The sequence below is a fragment of the Tursiops truncatus genome, chromosome 13 (genome assembly GCF_011762595.2).
Source record: "Tursiops truncatus isolate mTurTru1 chromosome 13, mTurTru1.mat.Y, whole genome shotgun sequence".
In the NCBI taxonomy this organism is placed as follows: domain Eukaryota; kingdom Metazoa; phylum Chordata; class Mammalia; order Artiodactyla; family Delphinidae; genus Tursiops; species Tursiops truncatus.
The window spans coordinates 30,849,125-30,871,077 of NC_047046.1; the positions used below are offsets into that span (position 1 = coordinate 30,849,125).

At 41.6% G+C, this 21,953-nt stretch overlaps 1 protein-coding gene across 5 annotated transcripts in view; it reads right to left on the minus strand.

The window, feature by feature from the left end:
• The window catches only part of PTPRM (protein tyrosine phosphatase receptor type M), a 747,728-nt gene that overhangs the window by 446,726 nt on the left and 279,049 nt on the right, over window positions 1-21,953 (minus strand). For all 5 annotated transcript variants that reach the window (XM_073790533.1, XM_073790536.1, XM_073790535.1 and 2 more), the window contains one exon: window positions 8,776-8,854. In XM_073790533.1, coding sequence (XP_073646634.1) covers window positions 8,776-8,854 — 79 coding nt within the window. The remainder of the gene's footprint in view (window positions 1-8,775; window positions 8,855-21,953) is intronic.

The following is a 21,953-nucleotide window of genomic DNA, read 5'->3' on the forward strand; positions in this document are numbered from 1 at the left end:
AGAGAGAGAGCAGCAAGAGGTGGGGTGGGGGGAGGTGAGGGAGTAGAAAAGAAGAAGATAGGACACCAGTGTTTTCTGGGAGGGATGGATAAACCTGGATGACAGCTAGAAGGCATTCTTTATGCCTCATCAGCCTCCCCCCAGGGCCAACGTGTCTCTGGACCACATCTAGACACTTTCAAAGAACGGTACCCCACTCCTGGGCACCCAAAGATGATAAACAAGCACTAAACGTTAGCCTGTAAAAAACATAATTAGGAGTGGAAATGAATTAGTATCCAAGAACAAAGAAAAATGCATTTTAATACCAGTAACACAGAGGAAACCCCCATTACTAATTTGGAGGCCACCAATACCTCAGACAATGCATTCATGATGCCTGGCAGGCAAAATGTCCTAAGTAACTTCTAAAAAACCAGTATAACTCTGGGTCATTGTTTCTAATACTATTATATTAACTTAAAGCCCTGTAAACTATTTCTCATTAACTTAATCAAATTCCCCTTGGTCAAGGATAACAGCATTCTATGGTTTTAAAGATCTGTGTAAAAAGTCCCTGCATCAAATTTCTCTTCTACTCACTGTTCCCAAGAAGCTGGAAGACCCACTGCTTTTAGAAAATGGAAAAAGGTAACGTTCTTTTTGAGCATTTCAGGGACCAGAAACTTTTCCATTGATGACTCACACATGTTCTGTGAGGAAGGTAATTTTTCCATTTTACTTGTGGGTACTTGGCTACTAAGCATCAGAAGCAGAGTGGAAACTTTGGGCTAGCCAGTTCCAAAGCTCAGGCTCTGCCCATCAGGCCACACTGCCTCGGCGAGCCTTGCAGCCCGGTGTCTGCCTTCCCCATGCTCTCATCCCACCAGGTATGGCTCCCAGTCTGACTGCTGGAATTCCAGCTACTTTCGAGGACCTTCTCCAATGCTTTTCCTTCCATAAAGCTTCCATGGATTCCCTTAGCTTGCTGTTAGACCCTTGAGATAACACATGTCCTCCGTCAGGACATCTCACTGATGTTACCCTCTCCTGTCCATCTCATGGCCTCCTAACTCTGCTTGCCTCTGGATGCAGGTCACTATAACGCATTGGGTCTCTAACACAGAGTGTTGGGTGTGTAGCCATCTTTCATGACAACTTGGGTTAAGGGAGTGTTATACCTGCCGCTGCTGGTCTGCAGTGTCACCGCACGTGGTTAAGCTCAGGGTCAGTTCGGAGCCTATGCTGAAGGGTTGTTAATTATTTTGAGTATCACCCCTGCTGTATCCTCCCATAGTTAGCATTGTTAGAATACTTTTGACACAAACTGCTGAACTGCTTTCCTTAGAGCGTATGACAATTGGCATTTCTACCAGCAGAGTAGAAGAGTACTCTTTTTACCACGCCCTCAAAAATGCTAAGTGTTAATTTCTGTAATCTTTCTGGAGAATCTGATTAAATATATGTGCTCTGCTTCATCAGCTTACTTAACAATAATAAATAACAGGAATATCAGAATTGTCACTGGTTCTGCTATAGGTCTGTCCATCCATAGTAGGTCCGCCCTGGAAGGTTGTTTTCCTAAGGGCCCTGCTTCTAGCAATGGCTACTGAACCAAAGAGAAAGACATAGCAGAGCTCATTTATCAATGCAATTTCCTAATTGTATTAGGAGTTCTATTAGAATATAACTTACATTTTTAATTTGGTGGCCAAAGATAGGATTGTGTGATAGTATTTCTGTACCCCCATCCTTACTAAGACATGCTGCCCAGAATGAGGGCTATCCCTTCTCCTTTAGAATGGATTTGATGTTCAATACGGTTTTCTCAAAGACACCAGGGCTTATTACTTGCACACTAAGGTTAAGAGTCTAAGGAATTGATACCTCTGTTCAAATTGTATTTTGGGAGAGTTCTTCTCTGAACAGATTGGCTGTGTTCAGTTTGGGAAATAGTGTTTCTTGGTTGAGAAGAAGACTGCCAGAAAAAAAAAGTCTGACTAAAATAATAAAGCCATACCTCCAATGGAAACCAGATGAAGACAGAAAAACCTATTAAGTGTAAACACTTTTATCAGCAAATTATCCTTTTCAAGCAAGAGAATTAATTCAATGAATTAATTCATCCACCAGGGTGAATAAGACAAAGGGGCTATGGAATTCTATGTTCCAGATCAGTTTCCTCCAAGATCATGAAGGTTAAAATTTCTACTGGTGACATTTGTAAGTTTTTTCAATAAACGTTAAAGGCATACATAATCATTCCAGAGGTTTAAGATGCCTGGATTCTCCCTGCCTAGTGCTGTAAACCCTACAACTGTTTTCAGTTCAGCATAATATGTGTTCAAGCTCAGGCTCTTCCTACCTTTGAATAGAAGCAAAAATTCTTCAACCCAAGCCTTAGTGGATTTTTTTTTTAATTTGCAAAATAAGGATTTAAAAATAGTACTTATTTCATAGGGTTGGGATAAAGATTAAACAAGATGCTGCCAGGAGGACGTATTCTGTGTTCCTCGTACTTAGCCTCAAAAATGTTCATTATTATTTAAAATAATGGATCTATCACTGGAAACTGGAAAAGACCCCAAGAAAAAGAGCTCCACAGCCAGAAAAGTTTCAATTCCACGCTCAGCTGCGTGCTCTGAACCTTGCCAAACTAATTGTAACACAGGTAGAGCACCATTACAGTGGAAAATTTCAATCTATCCCATACTCAGGAAGAAAAATTCTCTCTTTCTCTCTAAATTTATAGGCCCATTTGTCTCCTGGATACCCTTTCAAAATGCTATGCCAGTTTTTTTCTAAAATCTGCAGGAGTTCTAAAAACTAAATATCTTCCATGAATACTAAAAGGTTTTTGAGTACAACTCTCCTATTTTTTCATTTCTGCCATATTCTTTTGTTTCTTACTAAGAAAACAGGTTTCAAAAGAATAGAGGTTTTCGGGTATTAATTGATCTCACATCAGCATTTGATCCCAAAGCCAGGAATTATCATTGACCAGGATGCAAATCCTTTTGTAGATGTCTCATATTAGTGATTCTTCAAAGCCTGCACCAAAACACTAACAACAAAGTCAGAGAATGGTAATTTGCGACATCAAAGTGCAAACGGGAATGGACAAAAGTGGACTGTGCCCTGACCCCTTTGTATCTTCATTTACATTTTAATGTAATGGCACAGGTTGAGATGGGCTGCAGTCATGCCCACCCACCAGAATGCACAGTCAATGCTTCTATTTGTGTAGCACATCATCACAAAGAAGAGAGCCAACTTCTGCTAAAAAGAACAGCTGGGACTACCTGAAAACAATCTATTTTGCAAACTTTTTTTTAACTTTTGAAATGGACACTGCTAAGTTATCCCATCTAAGAAATCAATCAATTTAGCTACTTAGAGTTAAAATCTGCAGCTAATTCATTCTTGTGGGCCAATCAGGATGTAGGCCTAATAATAATAATAGTAATAGCTAACATTTATTGAGTTCTTAGAATGTGCTAAGCTCTGTTCTAAGTTCATTATGTACATTAACTCATTTAATCCCTACATTTACTTGTGAGGAGAGCATTGTCCTTATTATTCTCCACTACGTGAGCACATTTATAGGACCACAGAGGCCAAGAAACTCTTGTGAGCAGGAAACTCTTAACATGGTTCAAGACAAAACTACTTTTGTTTTGCTTGAGAGGTAAGAATGGATCTTAATGGAATAATTTGTCAAGGGAAAAACAGAGTCAACATCCTTATCATAGAAAAATAAGCTAGGCACTGTGTACAAATAACTTTTATTAGTCACCCATCTCTTGAAGAAGAATGATAGTCCACTGGAGAAAAAGCCAAGCTAAGTTCCCATGTGTAAAACGGAGAGAAAAACAAATACCGTATATTAACGCATATATGTGGAATCTAAAAAACTGGTGTAAACAATCTTATTTACAAAGCAGAAATAGAGACACAGATGTACAGAACAAACGTATGTATACCAAGGGGGAAGGCGGGGTTGGGATGAATTGGGAGATCGGGATTGACATATATACACTATTGATACTATGTATAAAATACATAACTAATGAGAACCTACTGTAGAGCACAGGGAACTCTACTCAGTGCTCTGTGGTGACCTAAATGGGAAGGAAATCCAAAAAAAGAGGGGTATATGTATACATATGACTGATTCACTTTGCTGTACAGTAGAAACTAACACAACATTGTAAAGCAACTATACTCCAATGAAACTTTTTTAAAAATAAAAATAAATAAAATGATAAACTCAAATAAACTCAATTCTGAGTTCTGTGCGTCTCTCAACCAAAGCACATGGGTCAGTTGTTATTCAACAAACATAATTCAGAAAACAGTTCCAATTTTTTATATGTCTCTGTTATTCTTATTTTAATCACACTGTTTAATGTCTTCATAAAAATTTAAATTTGAAAGTAGGCAAGCAATGTTTGAGTGTGCAAATAAATATGAGTGAAAAATTAATTTTGTTTTATAAAATAAGAATAAATTTGAACCTAGGATGCCATATTATGAACTCAGCATTTCTTAAATGTTTAAAGAAATTGCTGACTTATTTCATATTGCAAAGTAGTAATACAGAAATGTCTTGGATTTTTGTATTCATTTTATCCTATATATGGCACATAGGTTTATGAGGGTTTTTGCAATCTTTTTCATTATAATATTATTTTTTAATTGGCAGAAAAATAATGAGGCATTATTCTGTGTAATTTTTAGATTTCAGAATTCAAGGCATCATATATGCAAATAACTTCATATTTAAGGTGTTATATGACAACATATAACAAAGACTGTACACTGTAACCCAGTGAGATTTATCCTGGGAGTGCTAGATTGATTTAACATCCAAAAATCAATCAGTATAACACACCCCACCAATAGGATAAAAGATAAAAGCTATACGATAATCTGATAAATAATGGAGTTCAGGAAATGCTACCCAAAATATGGCACCTTTGCACACTGAATAAATTAAGCTGAAGGAGTTCAAGAAAACAGCAGTAGCAAGAAGGTCACTCTGACCTTCCCTTCCCTTATCCCCTAAACAGGCCATAAAACCCTCACGTGAGAGGTGCCCTCCCTGCACCAGAAGAAAGGAGCTTTCTTATCTCCAAAGACAAAGGTTCACCAAGAAGAATCAACACATCTTATTTGTCTTCCTCAGTTTGCCACACTTGCTGTACAATCTCTATCATATCATATTCCTCCATGAATGTCTGCTCTTCACGAGAACCAGCATAAATACACCAGGTCTGTTTCTGCAGGTCTCCATTTCCTTAGGAGGCTCCCATGTCACATAAAACATACATTAAATGTATCTGTATGCTTTACTCCCATGAAACTGTCTTTGTCAGTTTCATTTTCAGACCCAGTCAGAGACCCTAAGAGGGTCAAGGAGAACTTTTTCCTCTCCTACATACATAAAGGAAAAGCATTTGCTAAAACCCAACACCCTTTCATGATTGATTTTTTTTTAAATACCCAACAAAGTAGGAATAAAAGAGAATGTCTTTCCTGATAATGAGCATCTATGAAAAACCCAAACCCACAGCTAACATCATACTGAATGGTGAATGGCTGGAAGCTTCCCTCCTAAGACAGGAACATGACAAGGATGTCTTCTCTCCATTTGTACTCAACATTGTACTGGAGGTTCTAGCCACAGCAATTAGGCAAGAAAAGGAATAAAAGACACCCAGATTGAAAAATAGGATATAAAACTAACTTGACCTAAAGATGACATGGGTCTTGAAAATTCTAAGGATCCATAAAAAACAATTAGAGTTTATAATAAGTAAGCTCAACAGGGTCTCAGGATACAAAATCAATATACAAAAGTCAATTGTGTTTCTATACACTTGCAATGAACAATCCAAAAAAGAAATTAGGAAAACAATTCCATTTATAGTAGTATCAAAATAAAACACATAGGAATAGATTTAACAAAAAAAGTATAAGGAAAGAAGTTCAGTTAGTACCCTGAATACTGCAAACACTATTGAAGGAACTTTTAGAAGACCCGAGTAAAAGGAAAAACACCCCATGTTCCCATGCACTTTGAGTGGATGAATTGAATGATATGTGATGTTAAAATGCTGCATGGCTTACAAGATATAAAAATACATATCAGCACCACAAGGTAATAATAGTAATACCCACCTATGCATAAGTTACAACCTACTTAAAAACAGGGGACAATATTTCAAAACTGAAAAAAATGCTTCTTCAGTTTCTCCTACTAGGATTATTGAACCAAATTCAAAATATAGTTTTAGCATGTGTACCAAATACAAAAATTATCTATCTTCATTAGAAGTGGTCTGAAGCCACTGCACAGCCATCTCCATATTTCAAGCTGATCTGGCATCTGACTGTCACTACGTGAAAATCAATTTTATGAGCAACTGTATACACTTAGCAGAACAGCTATTTCCTTAAAAAATGTCGTAATGTCTACTCATAAACCTATATGAATCCAAACAGGGGCCTTTAGAGTGAAGTAAATAAAGTTCAGCAGTTTTGCATCTTTTGGGAAAGCATAGTTTTGGACATGAAATACTTACGTTTCTTCACGATGTAAATTTAATGAACATCATCAACATTTCAAAATAATTGATTATGATTTAGAAATCTTGATAGGAAAGCCCTTAGAATACAAACTAGAGAGCTTTCCATTTTAAGACGAAACGACTGCTTTCTTTAAAATCTTTATTTGCATGTTTTCCCCATAAACTTAGCGATTCAGGAAAAAACTACAGAAAGGCCATCATCAAAACCATTTAAAGCTCACAGTTCAACACGCTGTTGTAGCATCCATCACCTTGGGACAGAGCCTGTTTTGTGATTCTGTATCTCCTAACAGCAGTTTGCAAAGCCAATTAAGTATCAGCACCGGTATTCTCCAAAGGAGAGACATAAACTCCATTTCTATGGCTGCAGGCAGCTGGGCTTGGAAAGAACGCACAAAACTGCAGGAGACACATTTCAGGAAGGCTCTGATAGAAGGAAAAGCATTAAGTCTTTCTCTCTTACTGAAGGCGATGACTCGGATCCTGCAGGATGGGAGGGGCTACACCTGAGGAGCTATTTTGTTGGCCAGTGGCCACCACACCTATACCCAGGGCAGCAGGGACACCTGCCTTGTGGTGAGGTTTGCTCTGGGAAACAGAGTGCTCAGCCCATAGTAGGCCTACAGTATTACTGGCTGACTTTTTACCTCCCGGTAAGAGGTGAATCAGAGGCCCTGAATATTCATGCACATTAGAAGATCTCATGGCGCTTTTCCAAGCCCAAGGCTATGACTCTGAGAATTTGGCCAAGTTCCAACTCAGGTAATTATATTCTGCTTCCTAAATTCGTCCTGCTGTTCCCATTAGGGACAGCATTGTTCATTTTCTTGCCTTTTCAGAAAAAAAGGGGCAGAAATTCTTCTTGAACTCGCCAGTCTTGCTGACAGAATAAAAGGCCAAGCGCCGTGCTACAAAAGTAACGTCTGCCTTAGTAATGAACGAGACGACTGCTGAGCTTGAACTTGGAGCACCAGGTAAAGATCTCAGAGAGGAGAACCCCTCTGGATGGAATCAGACAACAGTGTCATGAGAGCCCATCAGATACCAACCACCCAGGCTTCTCTGAAACCACCACAGGGAGTGATCATGGCGCCAATCTCTCAATCCATGCAGTGAAAGCAGACACTCGTGCGTGTGTTGGTGTTTCTAATATCAGTGTAGATATAACCATTCTCTCATGAATTTGGGTGGGGACCTTCAGCAGAGATCTAGAATCGTCTGAATGAGCCAATTTCTCTTTTATGCCAGGGATCCTAAAACATAAAGCAGGCTGCCATCCCTGGGATGGTCAAAGATTTAATGTCTGACAATATCAATTTGGGGCAAGGATATAGGGCAAATGAAACGTCCGTGCATTGCTGGTGGGCATATAAACTGGTCAGACATTTTTCATAGCATCTAGCAAAACTAAAAATGTTTCTACCCTACCGCTCAGCAATTCTGCCTTGAAGAATACACCTCGCCCAAGCTCTCACACACCGCATGCAGAGGCGCGCACACACACACAGATGTTCACGGCAACCGTGTTTGTCATAGAGGAAAACTGGGGTGAGGGGGACTAAATGTTCGTAGAGGAAAAGAAAAAATAGAATGTAGTATATTCGTATGATACAATCTCATGGATTGACTTAAATACAATGCTAAGTGGGGAAAAAAAGAATACAGAGTAATTTGTACAGTTCACTACCCTTCATCACAATTTACAAAAGGCAAACATAACTGTCTTACTTTTTATGAACATGTAGTGATTATGGGAAACTCAGTGCACGTACACACACACACACACGCATGCATGCAAGAACATGCACATGTGCACAGGCACACATGCAGACACACACATGCACACACATATGCACGTGCCCACACAAGCACACGTGCTGGTACACCTAAGCACACACACAGACACCCACATCTGCAGACTTTTGCTTGCTCAGCTCCCAAAGCTCTATGCTGGGGTTGGATGTGGATGTTCCCTTAGTCCTTATTCCCGATTTTCACTTTAAAGACATTTAGATACGTACAGTGACATCACACATGATGCACATGTTTTTGAACTTCTGGGCTAGCACAGCACCACCCAGAGGCCCATCAGGGACTCTCTTGAGTAGGACGGCCCCCCCCAGGTTTCAGTGCCTTCTCTTATCCATAGCATAAATACACCCCCAACCATGTCCCCGGATGATTAGAAGCTGAGGTAACTTACTACATGGATGTCCTAACACCTTCACTTCATCAATGGCGAGGTAGCCTTGATGTCCAGAAGTTACGACTTCAAAAATCACCTGGAAAGTTAAGAAAGGTGTTCATTATTCACTCATTTTGTCAACTTTTACCAAATATTTCCTATATATAAGATATGTAGTTTCAACCATTCATTGATGTTTTCCAAAAATATTAATGGAACGCCCAATATCCGCCAGCCAGTGTTCCGGGTTCTAAAACTACAAAAACAACAAGACTCAAACCCAGTTTTCAGGGACATGAACGGCGGTGGGTCAGACAGCACTGTACCTCAAGGACTCACCTCATAAAAGTGGGGCAGGGTACCATGGTTAAGAACTGATACGTGGAAGACAGAGGCTGAGTCATTTTCCAGAGGTGATAAGATTTAAATTGCTTTAAGATGACATATCTTCTGGTCAACTTCTTTGAGGAAACTCTAGCACCAGACTGAACCACATGGGGCCCTAGGCTTTATACAACTAATATATACAATTAAAATTTTAAACATATTATGAAAGAAGAGGACAGGATACTAGAAGAACATATACCAGATGGCCTCCCATGAGGAAGAGGCGTTTGAGCTGAGAGCTGAAGATGAATGAGCTAACAGTGTGAAGAGGATAAGGCACCTTCCGGGGCAGGTGCAAAGGCCCTGAGGTGGACGTGACGGTGGCCATGAAGAGGAGACTGCGATCTGCAGCTATAAAGGTCAGCTGTGACCCGGCTCAGAGATCCCAGGAAATACAGCACATTAATAATACAGAGAAGAGACTATACTAGCTGAAATTCAGATGGCAGAGCATCAATTAGGAGGAGAACGATATAAAAATCTCTGCAGTGGCAAAATCAAGAGGGCTTTATGACTGTATGGTCCTGGGAGACGCAGGGCAATAGAAGAAGGGCAACAGGCTCTGAGGTTCTCAGAATGACATTTTTGAGATGGTAGAGCCACTTCAGAGAAATTGAAGCTAAAGGAGATAAAAGAACCAGTAACAAAGTTATCAATGTTCTTAACATGATTGTCTAAAGGTGTCTGTTGTCAGGCTAGTGTTAATGATGAAAGGTCCACATGACATTATTTTCACCTCCATTTCTACACAGCAGGAAACTGTGTCATCAGGGAGACCACGGCTCATGCAACATGAGGAGGGTCCGTCTAACACACAACCCAGCAACTGCACCACTGGAGAAATGAACATTTTCATTCCTATAAAAACCTGCATATGTCAATCCCTATACACAGTACTATATATAAACTAGATAACTAATAAGGACCTACTTATTGCGCAGGGAACTCTACTCAGTGCTCTGTAATGGCCTACATGGGAAAAGAATCTAAAACTGAGTGCATATATATATATATATATGTATCACTGACTCACTTTGCTGTACACCTGATACTAACACTACACTGTACATCAACTCTACTCCAATAAAAATTTTTTTTAAAAACCTGCACACGAATGTTTATAGAAGCTTTTATTTATGACAGCCAGAAACTGGAAACAGTCTAGATGCTGTTCAAATGGTAAATGATTAAACCGACAGTGGTACTTCCATAGTGTGGACACACCTGACTTGGATGAATCTCCAGAGAACTGTGCTGAGTGAAAAAGCCCATCATGAAAGATTACACGCTATTTGATTCCATTTATGTAGCATCATGTAATGTCAACATTTTAGAAATGGAGGACAGACGAGTGGTTGCCAGGGCTCAGGGATGGAGGGAGAAGGAACAGGAGGGAGATGGGTGTGGGTACAAAAGGACAACAGGAGCAATCCTTGTGATGCTGGAAGTGCTGAGGTCTGGACTGTGGTGATGGAGGCGCAAACCCACCCAGGTAATAAAATCGTACAGCTCGTAGCAGCGTCAGTCACAACAGCGCGGAAGGAACCCAAGTGTCCACTGATGGATAAGTGGATAAGATCAATGCGGTCTATACATACTACGGAATGTTATTCAGTCTTAAGAAGGACAAAAAAAAAATCTGACCCATGCTATGTTATGGATGAACCTGGAAAACATGACGCTCAGTGAAATAAGTCAGTCCTAGAAGGGCAATACCCAGAGTAGTAAATTCATAGAGACAGAAAAGAGAATGGTGGTTGCCTGTGGCTGGGCGGAGAGGCTGGGAAGTTATTGTTTTATGGGTGCAGAGTTTCAGTTTTACAAGACGAAAGAGTTCTGGAGGTGAAGGGTGGTGATGGTTCCACAGGATTATGAATGTATTTAATACCCCTGAACCGTGCACTTAAAGATGGTTAAGATGATACATTTTAAGTGATTTGTATTTTATCACAATAAAACAGTGAAAACATTATATAGCAGGAAATACACCCACATGCATACACAAGTACAAGTAAAACTGGGGAACTCTGAAAAAGCTCTAGATTTTAACAATGTCATTGTGACATTATACTTGAGGTTTGCCAAGTGTTACCATCAGAAGAAACTGGGTGAAGTGTACATAGGAATCTGTATTATTTTTTACTACTGCATCTGACTCCACAATTATCCCCATAAAAGTTTCAATTTAAAAAAAGTAATTATAAGTGACCATCTACTATACACATAATATGTTACATACCCTGGGCAGATATTACTCCACTGTCTTATTTATTATTTCACATGAAGAGATTCTTCAAGGATTCAATATTTCAAGAACAAAGAGATTTAGATACAAAGTAATGGTCCAGAAACATGCGATGCGTCTATGGCGGGTGTAACTTAAAATCCCAATCTTTCTGATTCCAAATATCGTGGCATTTTCACTACTGCCCGCTGCCTGAATGAACACTGCAACCAAAGGACTGCATTATTTATGTTTGTGTGATGGATGCAAGCATGGAGGAAGCAATGAGCAGGACCCCCAGTGGAAAAGCTCGGGGGCTTCCCAGATAGAAGTCATCCCAGAAACACCTGCTATACTAGACGTTCCTGTGCCAGGATGCCACCAAGCTGAAATACAAAACACACAGGGGGAGGAGGGGCCCAGCAGGAGAACAGAAATGAAATGAAACTTGCTCCTGTTTAGGAGGTTAATATACATATTTTTCACTGATAGTACAGAGAAAGGAAGAGATGCACAGATATTCCTGCAACGGGATCTTGCTAGCTTCTCTCTCTACTGAAGTCTGAGACAGGACAACTGAGGGGCAAAAAGCAGATGGACACTGAGAACGAGTGGAGGAAAAAGCCTTCCCAGGGCTCTCCAGACAGGGCTCCCGGGAAACGGCCAGATCCTGCCTGGGAGGAGCAGCATCTGCAGGCAGAGCAGGAACCGGCCAGATGCTCTGGTCAGAGTGGCCACAGCACAGACTGATGCCCAGCACCACCAGTGACCCAAGAACGCCATCACTCTGGCCACGAAAAGGGTACTTTGAGAGCCAAACCCAGAAGTTCATGCATCTTTCCTGCCTTCTTCCCTCCCTCTTATACATTCATTCATCCAGTTCAAGTCTCCACCAAGCATCTCTCTACTCCAGGCGCTTGGAGTACATCATGAACGGAATAGATGAAGATCCCTTTCCTCAGCAGGTTTGTCCTTCTTCTTACCAAACGTTATATTTTTTCCTTTATCAACTACAAGGGCTGAAGCGTCTCATAAAAATGGAATAATCCTCATTTTTAAAGGGATGCATTAACTCTTAGAATATAATGTACATATATAAAGCATGCTTATGTGGATCTGTTTTTAAAAGTTGACACGTGTCAATTTAATGCACCATATTTAATTGAATCCAACACAAGGCCATGGCCCTACCATGGAAAAGGAGAGAGAAAGGAAGGGGGGGAAGGAATTAGACACTAGAAAAGCCAGCTTAAAACCTCTGAATCTGTTTTTTCATCCATCACATTAAGAGAACTTAGGACCCTCAAAAGTTTTATGCCCAGAGGGCTTCCCTGGTGCCGCAGTGCTTGAGAGTCCGCCTGCCGATGCAGGGGACACAGGTTTGTGCTCTGGTCCGGGAGGATCCCACATGCCACGGAGCGACTGGGCCAGTGAGCCATGGCCGCTGGGCCTGCGCGTCCGGAGCCTGTCCTCCGCAACGGGAGAGGCCACAGCAGTGAGAGGCCCGTGTACCGCAAAAAAAAAAAAAGTTTTATGCCCAAAGATTCTGAGCCTTATTGTCCAAATATTTACTACATGCTCTGGGCGGGGGGGGGGGGGGGGGGGGGGGGGGGGGGGGGGGGCATCAAAAAATTAGACAATTTTATGAAATATAAGCTTTAGTTGGAGAAAAATAAGTAACAATGAAAGAACAGAAGGGAGACAAGAACAGCCAAATGACAGATGGGAACAGTATGGAGGTCGTCGGACCATGAACCTTCCCCTCCTCCTTTCTTAACCAGCCAGGATGCCCGTGATACACCCAACACTACCTCCAGCCCAGTTCTCAGGCTGCTAAGTGCAAACCCACAGATGCCTGAGCAAGCACTTTCCCAGCATCTCAGCCAGGCTAGAGCCAGAGCAAGACTCAGCAAGAAGCCAATTCCCCAAATTTCCCAGCAAGATGACTCTCCAGTGAGGCCACAACCAAAAAAGTGAACGTAAGTTTACACCTGAAACTTCGCTGCTCTCAGTCTTCCAGCTGGAATACCAAGAAGCAAAGAAAGCCAGAGTCTGATTACAGATACACTGGAGACCGATGGACTGGCCCTTTCCTTTAACTGGAAACTTCTGAAGCAAACTTCTGAACTTGGCAGGTTCCAGCACTGACTTACAGCTAACTGCAGGGACAAAAAGAGGAAAACAATCTTTATAGATATGTTTATGGGTCTGTGTCTATACACCTGCACACAGATGCACAGACATGTAGATTTCTATAAAATAGATAAATAAAAGCTTAGTATGACACCTTAGGTTTTAAACAACAGAAGGTGCATAATGTGTTGCAAGTTTGAAGCAATCACTTCAATGTTTCTTTCCAAAAAATTGAAGCACTTTTTTTTTTTTTTTTTTTTGCAGTACGCGGGCCTCTCACTGTTGCAGCCTCTCCCACTGCGGAGCACAGGCTCCGGCTCCGGACGCACAGGCTCAACGGCCATGGCTCACGGGCCCAGCTGCTCCACGGCATGCGGGATCTTCCCGGACCGGGGCACGAACCCATGTCCCCTGCATCGGCAGGCAGACTCTCAACCACTGCGCCACCAGGGAAGCCCCTGAAGCATGTTTTTTAAAAGGTCACTTTCCAGCTCTTTCTTAGAAGTTCACTTCAATTAAGGGACTTATGAGTACAAGTTTTGTTAGTTTTTTCATCAAGTTTATAATTTAGGATATAAATGTTTCAACACAAACCACGACTATAAACTCGGTATGATTTGCACTGAATGTTTGCTACTTTGAAGTAAATGTGATTAAATGAAGATATCTGAATTTAGGTGCTGTCGGACAATCATAGGTTGACGACTATCTTGAATTTACCTACCACCTGACCATTAAGAAATCGACTGTTTTTTTTCTAACAAACAACAGGGTTAAAACATGCAGTTCAAAGGATGAGGCCTGTCTTAAATAGGTTCCTTAAGAACAGATTTAAGCACCCCCTGAAAAGGTTTCCTTGTCATGAACTCTTGCTGTCTGGCAAGTTTTCCATTTTGTACTATTTTCTAGCCAGTGCCCTTACCAAGAAAGTTTCAGAAGCAGAAATAGTTTTATCTCTTTCTGTCAAATAAGGGACTACTCTATCGAAAGGACAGATATTGCTCTAGGGGAATTATAACACAGGTATGCAGAGCCCAGGGCGGGGATGGGGGTGGCAGTCAGGGGCACATCTAAAGATGCCTGCATCCAAGAACACAAACATTGAGGTCACAGCAAACAGTAACACGAGGCCACCAACAGCACCACCAGAAAGAGAATAAAGAAAGGTGTGAAAGTTGATTTAGGGATGTGGCCATGCTTATTTTTATCAAACAGGACAGAATATACTGAAAATCTACATTAGACGTGAGACTTGGATCTCTTGAGGGAAACACACCAAATCTTTTCTTTATAAAAAAAATGAATCATTCAAAAAACATTTATTTACCATATACATCCATGTCCCAGGTCCATTTTGTACATATTATCTAATTTTTTCTCAGTCAACCATATGAGGTAGATAATATTAACTCCCCTTTAGGGATGAGTAGGCAGACTCAGTAAGGTTAAGGAATGTTTCTGAGGTCATGCAATCAGGGTATAATTCTAGGTCTATTTTACTTCCAAGTCTGGGCTTCTTTCATGTTACCCAACTGCCTAATCTAGCAGGTATGAGAGACTATATATGTAGAATACATAGACATATACGTATGCACATACACATACACACACACATATATAATATATAACCATGCATACACACACATATATATACAGACACACAAATATATATGACTTTTAATGCATAGATGTACATATGTTCTAAATTCTTCACTTCCAGATTGAACTAAGAAACGTAGTCATCATCTATTTGACCTAGAAATAAAGATGCAAGGGACCGTTATATGACACAGTTTTAACAATGCCAGTTTTAAGACAAGGGTCAGCAAACTACAGCAAATGGACCAAATCTGCCCCAACCTCTGTTTCTGTCTGGCCCACAAACTAAGGATGGTTTTTACAGTTTTCACTGGTAGGAGGAAAGCAAAAGAAGAAGATTTTGTGATACATGAAAAGTAGATGAAATTCAAATTTCCATGTCAGAAAATAAAGCTTTCTTGGAAGGCAGTCACGCTTATTCATTTACGGATTGTCTACAGTGACTCTCACACAATCACAGCACAGTGGAGTTGCTGCCACAGAGACCATCTGGCCCGAAAAGCCTGAAATATTTACTATCCAGCCTCCTGCTTTAAGAGGAAGCTTTCCTGCTTTGCTCACCAACAGGCTGCCATTACTCTAGATAACAAGAAAGCACACATGGATAGCAGTAGTTCGTCTCAGCCAAATACAATATGCTTTGCACTTCCTGGGGGAGCCTTGAACTCTAGCAATAACAGGGAGAAAGCCCTCTCCTGGCTTGACTTGTTTCAGCTCTTATATACGGGTGGTGTTTTAAATGCCCACGTAGCATTGGAGTATCATTACCAATTTTTAAAAGCATAATTGCAATATACCAAAACAAAACCATAGACACGAATTACTTGATAGACCTCAAAACACTGTCTTAAAAATTAAATTAAAAAATGAAGGAAAATCCAGCTCATTTAGAAGGCAAATCCTCTATAAATAAGCTAAACTACTGAGAAGTTATAACACTTTTGTATTCCAACCTGACTCTCAGATCTCATTCTGCACAATGTCCTTTGGCATTAGCTCGATTACAGCTAAATGTTTTTATTTGTTTTTACCAAACACATACATTTTTAGGAAAAATGCCTTTGCTCTCTAGCCGAATCTAAGCTATGATTATTTGAGAAGTTGAAAGCTGAAGTGGGGGATGGGTATGATGGAATCACAGAGCCAAATTACCGTATTCTGGAATAATTTTGTCATCACACGGTATTTAATCTTACCTCACTTTTTTTTTGGTGGGAGAAATTTTGCTTAACAGAAAATAAAATGAATCCTCATTATTTGCTGATTCTGAATTTGTCTACTCGTTAGTTTTTTCGAAACCCCAAAATCAATACCTGCAAAGCATTCTTGGTCACTTGTGAACGTGGACAGAGCGGCAAAGGTTGGCGTCGCCGGACACACACATCCCAGCAGAGGCCGGGCAAGGAGAAGCTCTGCCTTCCAGCTTCCCTTCTCCTGCCACTAACAAGTGTCCTTATCCTCGTCTAAATGTGTCACATTTTCACCTTTTTGTGCCTTTTACTGGCGATGCTGCTATTTAAGATGGCCCCCAGCGCAATGCTGAAACGCTGTCTGGTATCGCCAAGTGCAAGAAGGCTGTGATGTGTCTTACAGAGAAAACGTGTGTTAAATAAGCTTCCTTCACGCCTAAGCCTAGCACTCTGGGCCAAGTTCACTGTTAAGAATCAATGATACACATTAAATAAGGCATCTTTACAGAAACACACATAAACCAAGGTTAGGTATTGATCAGTTGATGAAAGTCTTGTGACCACAGGCTCTCAACACGGGACTAATGCCCTATGTCCCCCAGAAGCAGTAGTCCAGTGTTTACTCATTGGGCGCTCACTGTGATGTTTAGAACAAAACTGTTATTCGTGTGTTTGGATTCACACCGAGACCCACTTCTATCAAAGTTCTTGGTCACTGGAAGGACTCAATGCTCATTTTTGCTCTCAGTTCCCAGATATTACTGGCAGCCATGGGATGTAAAGACATGTAGACTAGAGAGAATCCATATTCTTTCAACCACTCAACAAATAACACCTCAGGAGACAAGACGGTGCAGCTCCACCATCTTTGGAGCCTTGGGGAAAAGCCACTGCCTTTCAGGTAGGAAGCAACTGGTTAAACCACTCACTAGTGTTGTTTTGTTTGCTCATGGAAAGCCATCCTGGATCTGAGTCTGCCAAACAGGAGACGGGAAGAAGTTTAACACTGCAGCATCTCCAATGTTCCCTGCTTTAGTGAGGAGCAAAATTAGCTTTCCACGCTGCCACCTTTCCTGCCACGTATAAGCAAAGCGAAGGTATTATCTCACCAACACAAACACTCCCCACAGAAGATGGGCTGGTGGAAACTGTCAGTCCCCTAGAACAAAGGGGATTCCGTGGCATCTGTCTGTCCTCCCACACAGAGCCTTGTAGCTCCTTTCTGGTTTTGGTTTAAATAAAAAGCTAAGGTGGATCATATTCACAAAAATGGATTTTTTTTATCCAAATAAGTTAAATAAAAAACAAAAACATAGGAAAAGAAAAGTTTCTGTAATGACGAAGAGTCAAAGCAAAACCACAAACGATAGACCTTACCAAATCAGGAACGAAGTACTGAAACCTTTGTTTATATGCACATTTCTTTTTAGCACTGTTATTTTATTTATTCATTTTTGGCTGTGTTAGGTCTATGTTGCTACGCGCGGGCTTTCTCTAGTTACAGCAAGCACAGGCTACTCTTCGTTGCATTGCACGGGCTTCTCATTGCCGTGGCTTCTCTTGTTGTGGAGCACGGGCTCTAGGTGCGCGGGCTTCAGTAGTTGTGGCTCAGGGGCTTAGGTGCTCTGGGGCATGTGGGATCTTCCCAGACCAGGGCTCGAACCCGTGTCCCCTGCATTGGCAGGCAGATTCTTAACCAGTAAGTCACCAGGGAAGTCCATGAACATGTTATCAAAGCAAAGTTAAAACCTACTTTCTCTCCGTTAAAGGCATTCAAAGGATAAGATTCAAAATGAAGCTAATTATCAGTGCTTTGTCTTGCCATTTAGGACATTCTGAAATGATGTCATCTATTTTTTCTACCAGTAAATAACACAACTTTCTTCACTTTTGTGTTTTCCCTTTCCCTTTTGAAAAGAAGTAGTGTTCTTTTCCAATCTTTTCTAATCATGGCTCAAATGCCCATTCTATAAAATGGGATATGTAAGAAAATTAAGGCAGAGGGAAAAAAATAGGAAAGTGATAAGGAAAAGTGCTCAGAAGCAAGAAGTGACAGACCACAGAGAAGTGGAAGATGTCCACCCAGAAGAAGGACTTGTCCTTGATCATCAAATAACAAATAGAAACTGAGAAGGAAACCCAGAGACGTGGTAAGCTTTGCAAAATAAATATCTAAAATATTATCTTTGAAGATACGAAACTGTCACATGACTCCCTCTGCTTCTTCCTAAATGCAGCTCTGAGTCTGTAGTAGAGTGACAGCTTCATATGTCCTCACTGATTTCTTAAAACTCATCTTTTTTAAGCACAAAATGCTGAGGACAGGAGTACCTGCTTCGAATAGCTTTCCTGTTCGAGACAGGGTTCTATTTCACTGCCACATCTAATTCCCCGTGTCCTCCTAGAGGGACGAAGCAATTCGATTGTCTTGCACTTGGTACGAAGCAATTCAATGGTCACGCACTTGGAATAATGGCCATAAGCTAAGGAATTTATGGAGTCGGGGAATGTTCTCTTTTTCCATCAGTACATATCAGGATTTCCCAAGGTGCTCCAGGGAATACTGGACTCGAGATGCTCTGCTAAAGCCAAACGGATGTGCACGCTCCAGCTAGGCACCTGCACCTGCCATGTGTCACCCGGGGAGATGCAGAAACACTCCCGGGCTCTGAAAGGCCTGGCAGTACAGAATGTGTTCTACTTCGCATAAATCAGTGCTTCTTCCCATTCGGCTGACCGGTGCCTTTTAACCTTCCTTGGAGCACAGTCTGGAAAACACTCATCCACGCAGACCTTAAACACTGTCTCTGGGCAGCAAATGCCTGCCGAGCGGCTGCCACCCGGCGTGGCTTACGTGACCTTCTAATAAAATAAGTGGGTTGAAGGCCAGTCCAGCGAAGAAAGCGAGGCTGCGTACAGGAGTCCAGGAGGGAGTGTGATGGGAAGGGGTGGGAAAGATCAAGCATCTCCTATTCCCTCACCCCCTCGTCCACCAGGAAAGACAGCAGACAGGTAAAGGGTAAATCTTCGCTTAGCCTCCCCGAAGTGCTGGCCCCTTGATAAGCTCAGTGCACGGAGAACTGAGAGCACGGATCCACGCCTCCCCGAAGTGCTGGCCCCTTGATAAGCTCAGTGCACGGAGAACTGAGAGCACAGATCCACGCCTCCTCTCCTGTCAGGCCCTTCGGTGCTTCTAAGGGACTTGTTTTTACAGGAGGCTCTGGAGCAACCAGAAGGCCAGTATCTTCCCTGACTTTACCTTCCCATCCCTCTTGTCACTGCCCACAGCCTGGCATAACACCTTTACTGAGGGGCCTGGGGGAGGGATTTCAAGGCCACCTGTGCATTTTTTCCTTTTCAAAGCAACCATTTGTATTAAAGATCACTGCCCTCCTGGCCTCCGACAGGACTCAGAATCACTATCTCCAAAAGCAGGGAGAAAGGCAGTGAGTGTGGGGTTCCAGGGGTGTCTCTGGGTGCAGGTGGGGTTAAGAACCCAGAAGAATCCATCAGAGGCCTCGGAAACTTGCAGGTGGACAAGAGGAGAGTGGAGGGGAGAAGAAACAGAATCGAAGTGAAATCTTTTTTTAATTGGCACAATAAAGTAAAAGGGTGCTTGTGAGAGGAACGTGCTATTCTTAAAATGGCAAAAGTCAGTGTCTAAATCAAAGGAAGCAGGTGTCACAGCCCAGGTGCCCTGGTGAAAGCAGGTAGCCCGCACTTATGCTGCCACCTAACAGAGGGGCAGGTTCTACGTCACAGCAGTTAGGACAAACACTAATTAAGTAATTAAATACATGTTAATCACCAGATACTTGACGATTTATGTGTTAATGAACAGTAATTAACCTGCGATTAGCTGTATTCCATGCAGATTACCCTTGTGATGTGTACTGGCAGAATGTTATTTTCCTTTAAATAGGAAACGCTCCATAAAGTGGCAAGAACACTTGACTCTGCTAAGAACCATTTTGAAACTCTACATATGCTAATCTAGGTCATGTTAGCAGAAAGGTTATAAAAACAAAGAGGTGCCCAAGAGAACCCACTATGTTTATCCAAAGTACACAGTGCAGTGGTGTGTGGTTGCACCGAAAACCTCCCCAAACCCAACAACTTACAAGACTCAGACTCTGACCAAGAAGAGAATCAACTCAGTATCTTGCAGCCAAAGATGAGGGAGAAATGGACACTCTTGACAAAAGCATGGGAGGATCAGGTACAGGACAGACAGAAGGAACCCAGCCCAGCACCCCCGTTCCTGGTCCACCCGCCCAGAGCACCTGCTCCCCAGGTGTAGGCAGAGTGCCCAGAGCACCACGATAGCAGTTCCAGGGCTAACATGCTAGAATGTTCTGGCGGGAAAGCCCTTGCTTCATCCCGTTTCATCCACTGTTTCACTGAAGGATTTGTTCCCAGAACCCTTTTTCATTGCATACCTTCTGCCATCGCACCAAACACACTTAAGGAGTGACTTGGCAGGAGAAAGCACTCGATTATTACCTGCTTCCCTTTTTTTCTGTTTTCCACAAATCTGAACCTCCATAAACTACCACCATTTATTGAGAGGCCAGCACATCCAAAATGTGTTCTTCCATTCATCTTCACGCCCTGCCCTGTCTTTATATTTAGTCCCGTAATTAGGAAGGCTCAGTACATTTAAGTTGCCCAAGCTTATAAGTAAAGAGCGCTCATATTCAAATCCAGTTCTGTCTGATGCAAAGCGTATGTTCTTTTACTGCAGTATGATGCGGCTCATTTACAAGCAATATTGTAATATGAAATCTTTTAAGACTTAACTCATCAATCTTAATTCATTAGATCAAAATTACTTTACAAAGTATGAAAAGCATCATATAAAGTACTATATGAATATAAAATATTTTAATATACTAGTATTTCAAGCATGTGCTCACTCTACATTAACTTTTTAGATCTCTGTCATGTATCTTGCAGCCTAAATACTAATGGGACGTCTGGGGGAAGCAGAGTCCCTGTGCAGAGAGAGAGGGTCTCTCAAACGTTATCACCTCCTTTAAATGTCCATGTCCTATTATCTTGTCCTCAGCTTTTGGTCCCAGAAACAGCCTATTTGTATATTAAGAATGCATCATTTGGATACTGACTCTTATGAACTATGCTCGTAAAAGAAACTGTCACAGGCATGCACGTACACGTGATACCAGAAAAATAATTTTGTGTATTTTGCAATTAGAAATATAATAGTCACCTAAAGCAGAAGCACATCCTCAGGCTAGTACAAAACTCCTGATGGAGGAATCTGTCTGGGAAATGGATTTAAAAGCAGATGGCTCCTGCATAAGTCAGGTTTTTACGAACATCAGGATATGACAGGCATTTCCTTAGTAAAGGTGTGCTCGCCCCACGGGTGCAGCGGGGAAGCCCCCATCCAGGGCAGTGCTGCCTGAACATGGAAAACTGATTTTTCCAGCTTTTTTTCTGATCACCTCCAGTTCAGCTGCCATCTGGAGCCAAGGATGGAAATAGGATTGGTAGGTATTCTCCTTCCTCTCCACCTGTTGATACAATGTATTTTCCCCATGCCAGCTGGGAACATCAAGTCTTAACATGGCGATTTTAAGGTCTATCTCAGCATTTGGGAAATTTCCTGCTGACATCTCTCTTGTATCGTCTACTGAGTG